General features: G+C 42.5%; 1 protein-coding gene and 1 long non-coding RNA gene across 3 annotated transcripts in view; one reads left to right on the plus strand and one right to left on the minus strand.

Annotated features, from left to right (window-relative positions):
* Positions 1–1,238: 1,238 nt before the first annotated feature.
* Positions 1,239–6,000, plus strand: part of LOC116066777 — a 21,641-nt gene continuing 16,879 nt past the window's right edge. The window contains exons 1-2 of one of the 2 annotated variants that reach the window (XM_036004281.1): positions 1,239–1,322; positions 2,883–3,721. In XM_036004281.1, coding sequence (XP_035860174.1) covers positions 2,958–3,721 — 764 coding nt within the window. In that variant the 5' untranslated portion in view covers positions 1,239–1,322; positions 2,883–2,957. Of the gene's footprint in view, positions 1,323–2,882; positions 3,746–6,000 lie in introns of those variants that run through there. The other variant, XM_031322951.2, reaches the window with a different exon arrangement.
* The window catches only part of LOC118495590, a 19,128-nt gene continuing 16,008 nt past the window's right edge, over positions 2,881–6,000 (minus strand). Inside the window, exon 3 of the long non-coding RNA XR_004898061.1 lies at positions 2,881–2,961. This is a non-coding gene — a long non-coding RNA (uncharacterized LOC118495590). The remainder of the gene's footprint in view (positions 2,962–6,000) is intronic.

The following is a 6,000-nucleotide window of genomic DNA, read 5'->3' on the forward strand; positions in this document are numbered from 1 at the left end:
CATGTAGAGTCTGGTCCTGGAGTTGGACTTTATATTCGTGTAGAGTCTGGTCCTGGAGTTGGACTTTATATTCATGTAGAGTCTGGTCCTGTAGTTGGACTTTATATTCATGTAGAGTCTGGTCCTGTAGTTGGACTTTATATTCATGTAGAGTCTGGTCCTGTAGTTGGACTTTATATTCATGTAGAGTCTGGTCCTGGAGTTGGACTTTATATTCATGTAGAGTCTGGTCCTGGAGTTGGACTTTATATTCCTGTAGAGTCTGGTCCTGGATTAGGACTTTATATTCATGTAGAGTCTGGTCCTGGAGTTGGACTTTATATTCATGTAGTCTGGTCCTGGAGTTGGACTTTATATTCATGTAGAGTCTGGTCCTGGAGTTGGACTTTATATTCATGTAGTCTGGTCCTGGAGTTGGACTTTATATTCATGTAGTCTGGTCCTGGAGCTGGACTTTATATTCATGTAGAGTCTGGTCCTGGATTAGGACTTTATATTCATGTAGAGTCTGGTCCTGGAGTTGGACTTTATATTCATGTAGAGTCTGGTCCTGGAGCTGGACTTTATATTCATGTAGAGTCTGGTCCTGGATTAGGACTTTATATTCATGTAGAGTCTGGTCCTGGAGTTGGACTTTATATTCATGTAGAGTCTGGTCCTGGAGCTGGACTTTATATTCATGTAGTCTGGTCCTGGAGTTAGACTTTATATTCATGTAGTCTGGTCCTGGAGTTGGACTTTATATTCATGTAGAGTCTGGTCCTGGAGCTGGACTTTATATTCATGTAGTCTGGTCCTGGAGTTAGACTTTATATTCATGTAGAGTCTGGTCCTGGAGCTGGACTTTATATTCCTGTAGAGTCTGGTCCTGTAGTTGGACTTTATATTCATGTAGTCTGGTCCTGGAGTTAGACTTTATATTCATGTAGAGTCTGGTCCTGGATTAGGACTTTATATTCATGTAGAGTCTGGTCCTGTAGTTGGACTTTATATTCATGTAGAGTCTGGTCCTGGAGTTGGACTTTATATCATTATATTATATTCAGCTCTTATTACACTCACATCTCTGTTTTTATTCTTAGTTTAGGTTGAAGAAACCAGAGTTCTCCTTTAAAAGTTGATAAAAGTGACGTCCTGAGGGAGGAAAGGGTTTCTGTGTCTGGTTGAGTTACAGCCCCCCCCAGAGGAGAGCAGCTGGAACAGGCTGGGCCAAGGCTCTGCTGTGATTGGCTCCTCTGATCATGTGGTATTAAAGAAAACTACTCTGAGAAAGAGGAAGCTGAGAGACTGACTGAGTGAGCACGTTGCCTGCAGACAAAAAGGTAAGAAAGTTGATTTTAAAAAGCTGACTCACAGCAGGAACAGTTGATGTGTTCATCAGCAGAGAGGAGACAAAGAGAGAAAAGTTCAAGTTAGTTAAAGTTAAAGTTCAAGTTAGTTGAAGTTGAAGTTAATGACAGACTGAAGTAGGAAGAGAGACTGAAACACAGAGAGGTCTGCTGTCAGTCTGCTCATTCCTCATTCAGATGCAGTTTTCAGCCGTTTCTTCCAGCAGACCTGTTGTTGTGTTTTCTGTCTGTCTGTTCATCAGCTGACACGTCTGTGTTTTACAGCAGACTGAATACTTTATGTTTGTCACATTATGATTTGATGTGCAGCTCTGCAGCTTGAGAATCACTGCTGCTTAATAGAAGTATTTTGGAGTTGCTGTCACTGTTTTTCAAACAGTTTGTGAAAGCAGGAATGAAAACTGCAACAATACAACCACTTATTATATTTTGTTTGTCCATGATGATCGGAGACTGATGGTGGAGGACCATTTCACTTTTCTTCTTTGGTGGTATATACATATATACCACCAATATAGGGCCTTTTATTGAGATTGTTGCGGCCTAAAATGCCTGATTTTGCGGGAGCTTTTGTAAAAAATTGCAATAAAAGTTGCGATGTCTTTTGTATTTTTGTTGCAATGAAGTTGCGGGAGAGAGTGAAAGTTGCAAAAAAAAGTTGCGATTTTTTTGTATAGTTCTTTAAAAATAAAAAGGAAACTTATTTTGGGGAGAATAAACCTACTCTGGGCTGAGTTGTCCTAGGAACCAAAAAGGCTCAGGATGCTGCAAATGTTGGTATAATATGAAAATGGCTGATTTAAGACAAAAAATAATAATTTATTGAATGAATCAAATGTGAACATATGTGTCAGTAGCTTGTTGATCTGTACATTGTTAGTTTATTTCCTATCCTGGCCTGGGACACATTTAATACGGTTTAATAAAGTACTTATTGGACCTTAACTTGTCATTGTTACAATAACGAGCGTAGCTGTCCTCAATTTAGGTCATCCTGTACCTCTCATCTTCGGTTTTTCCTGCATCCACCGTGTGTGTGTGTGTGTGTGTGTGTGTGTGTGTGTGTGTGTGTGCGCACACACGCGTCAGTCGCGGGGGGAACTGAGCAGCAGCCCTGCCCGCTGCAGAGAGTCAACAGGAAACAGCAGCAGCTTTCAGCGATTTCAGAGTGAAAACGTTATAGCAAAATGTTAAAATGTATACAGGTTGGCAGGATGGTCTGAAATGTTTTGCACGGTCTTTCGTTTTGTTGGTAAATGGGAGATATGGTCGAGTCACACACGTCACGTCTTCATATCAGAAACAAGTAAATTAATTTGGCGACGTACGTGTGTTACGTCGACCCGTTCTCACTCCCGCTTGGTCAGCTGGTAGTTGGTCAGTTCTGTACTAATCTAAGGTGAGTCTAGTTTCCCTCCCAGCTGCAGCAGCGTGTACCTGGGTGGAGCTGGGAGGAAACACCTGTGTGTGTTTATTCTGATGATGTGTGTCTCTTCCTGTCTCCAGAACCTTTCTGATCTCATCAGATCACAGTTTGATTTAAAGTCAACTTCTTCATCACTCTGAAGAGGAGATCTCAACTCTTCAGGAGGACCAGGAGACCTGGAGATGGCTTCAAAACCAAAAAAAAGAAGATTGAGCAAAGACCTCCCTCCTGATCTGTCTGAATTAATGAACAAACTTATTAAACATGCGGCTTCATTCATCAGAGAGTTTGACAGCAGTGAACAGAAGATGAGAGAGATTGTTAGAGAGTTTAGGAAGATTGCTGATGAAGTCAGAAAGATGCAGGAGACAACAGATAAAGTCAGAACAACAGGAACTGTTGCTGGAGGAGTAGGAATAGGACTCGCGATCTTTGCAGCTCCGTTCACTGGGGGGGCTAGTTTAGTAGCAGCAGGAGCGTTAGCAGCAGCAGGAGCAGGTGTGGTTGTTGGTGCAAATGTAACAAAAACAATGAAAGAGAATGGAAGTGCAGAGAAAGTAGAAAAACTGGGGAAAGACTTCATGAAGATTGTTGAACCGCTGAAGAAGGACCTGGAAGAAATAAAGAAGACGTGTGAGAAGTTGGAGCAAAGATCAGCTGAACTTCAGGCTGAAAACACTCTGACAGACATGGAGGAGTTTCAGAGGATTCTGACCCAAGTTTCTGAACTGGCAAGAAGGAGTGAAGAAGTTTTGTCTTTCACTGCAATACTGATGGGAGATATGCGGGGCTTGTTAATGCTCCTTGTGAAAGTCTTCAGAGTCACTTCGACACCTGAAGATGATAAAAAGTTAAGAAAGTCCATCATCCAGTCAGCTGATCGCTGTCAGGAGGTCGTTGTCAAGTTTGATCAGATGAAGAAAGAACTCAAAGACTTCAGTGTAAAGTAAAGATAGAAGCAGCAGGAGAACAGAAAGACTGGTTCACACTGAAACTGCTGACTAACTGTTAGTGTTTGAACATTTATCTAACATCCTGGACTTTTAGTAACTGAATCAGATGAACAATAATTCTTTATGATATTCAATATGTTGGACTGTTGAACTCTGGTTTAATATTAAACATCACTGACTGTTGGACTCTTGGACTGAGACTGAATTATTGTATTTTTGGTTGACCCGCCTCTTCAACATTGCGTGGAGGTCTGGGACAGTGCCTAAGGAGTGGCAGACCGGGGGGGGGGTGGTTCCCCTGTTCATAAAGGGGGACCAGAGAGTGTGGACCAATCACACTTCTCAGCCTCCCTGGTAAATCTACTCCAAGGTGCTGGAAAGGTTCGGCCGATAGATTTTAAGAGGAACAATGCTGATTCCGTCCTGGTCGTGGAACAACAGACCAGCTCTTCGCTCTCGCAAGGATTTTTCGTGTCTTAGTGGGAAATGGGTTTCTTCAGGAACTCGGAGTAGAGCCGCTCCTCCTTTGCGTTCAAAAATAAATGAATAGATACTAAATACAGTCAATTTACATTACACACAACAATATACAAAATACTTCTTTTTTTTAAGTTGAATTTTGGAGCGGCTGTCAACATGGTGCAGGGTCAACAACCTGCCCCTACACACCTCAAAGACCAAATAATTCATCATAGACTACAGGAGAAAGAAAACAGAGATCCCATCATCAATGGGGACTGTCAGGAGAGGGTGGCAGACTTCCGTTTCCCGGGAGTCCACATCGAGGAGAGCCTATCCTGGAGCGTGAACACCTCTGAGCTGCTGAAAAAGGCCCAGCAGAGACTGTACTTCCTGAGAATACTCAGGAGGAACAACATCACACAAAGACTGCTGGTGTCCTTTTACCGTGCCTCCATTGAGAGCATACTAACATACTGCATGTGTGTATGGTACACAAGCTGCACGGCGGCTCAGAGGAAAGCGCTCCAGAGGGTCATCAAAGATCGTCGGCTGCCCTCTCCCCACACTGGAAGAACTACACAGTTCAATTCAATTGAATTTTATTTATAGTATCAAATCATAACAAGAGTTATCTCAAGACACTTTACAGATAGAGTAGGTCTAGACCACACTCTATAATTTACAAAGCCCCAACAATTCAAGTAGTTCCCCCAAGAGCAAGCATTTAGTTTCAGTGGCGAGGAAAAACTCCCTTTTAGGAAGAAACCTCAGTAATGAGAAAAACTTCTTTTAGGAAGAAACCTCAGTAATGAGAAAAACTTCTTTTAGGAAGAAACCTCGGCCAGACCCAGGCTCTTGGTAGGCGGTGTCTAACGATGCCGTTTGGGGATGTGCTGAACAGTGGAAATAATAGTCACAATGAAGATAATGGAACAGTGACTAAGAAATAGTAGTCATAGTAGTTCATGTCATAGCAGGGCACTGCAGGACGTTGCAGTATGTAACGTGGCACAGCAGTACACAGTTCCCATTGTCTCAAAAAAGCCCAGAACATCATAAAGGACACCCACCATCCCGGTCACTCCCTGTTTGAACTGCTGCCTTCAGGCAGATGGTGCAGATCAATTAACACAAGGACAAATACACTCAAACACAGTTTTTATCCTACTGCAATAACCACCCTCAATGCTGCAAAAATAATGTGCAATATGGAAGCTGATGTGGAATAGATCAATGCAATGACAGAAAGTATGCATGTCTGTAAATGTATGTATGTACAGTATGAGATACAGGCTTTCCTTGATCCTCATGAAGAATCCTCCCAGGAAATGGCACCAACGTTCAGCAAACAACTGCCTTCTTTCCTTTCTGAGTTGTTGAACGGTCTTCATAAACTTGCAGCTTCATTCGTCGAAGAATTGTCAAAAATGTTCCAATGATGAGACAGATTGTAGGAGGGTTTCAGGAGATGGCTGTTGAAGTCGGAGAGATGCTGGGAGGACTAGACAGCCAGACAACAAGAGTTGGTTTTGGGCTATTAGCTGTCAGACTCAGGTTAGCTGGAGTTCTGTTCTCTGGGGGGGCTAGCTACCTAACTATGGGAGCAGGATCATGGGCGTAAATCTCATCTGGCAGTTGGGGGGGACAATAAACATAACATTCCTAAAGAGACATTTTTAAAGGTGACACAAATAATACAGCCACAATTATACTGGTAGAGGACATGTGTCCACAGAGGAAAGCCTTAATACTATCATTAGTGTAGCATGGAGACTGGACCATTATCCTTCTTTTCACTGGTTCTCTTGAT

This window comes from Sander lucioperca, chromosome 8, assembly GCF_008315115.2.
Source record: "Sander lucioperca isolate FBNREF2018 chromosome 8, SLUC_FBN_1.2, whole genome shotgun sequence".
Lineage (NCBI taxonomy): Eukaryota > Metazoa > Chordata > Actinopteri > Perciformes > Percidae > Sander > Sander lucioperca.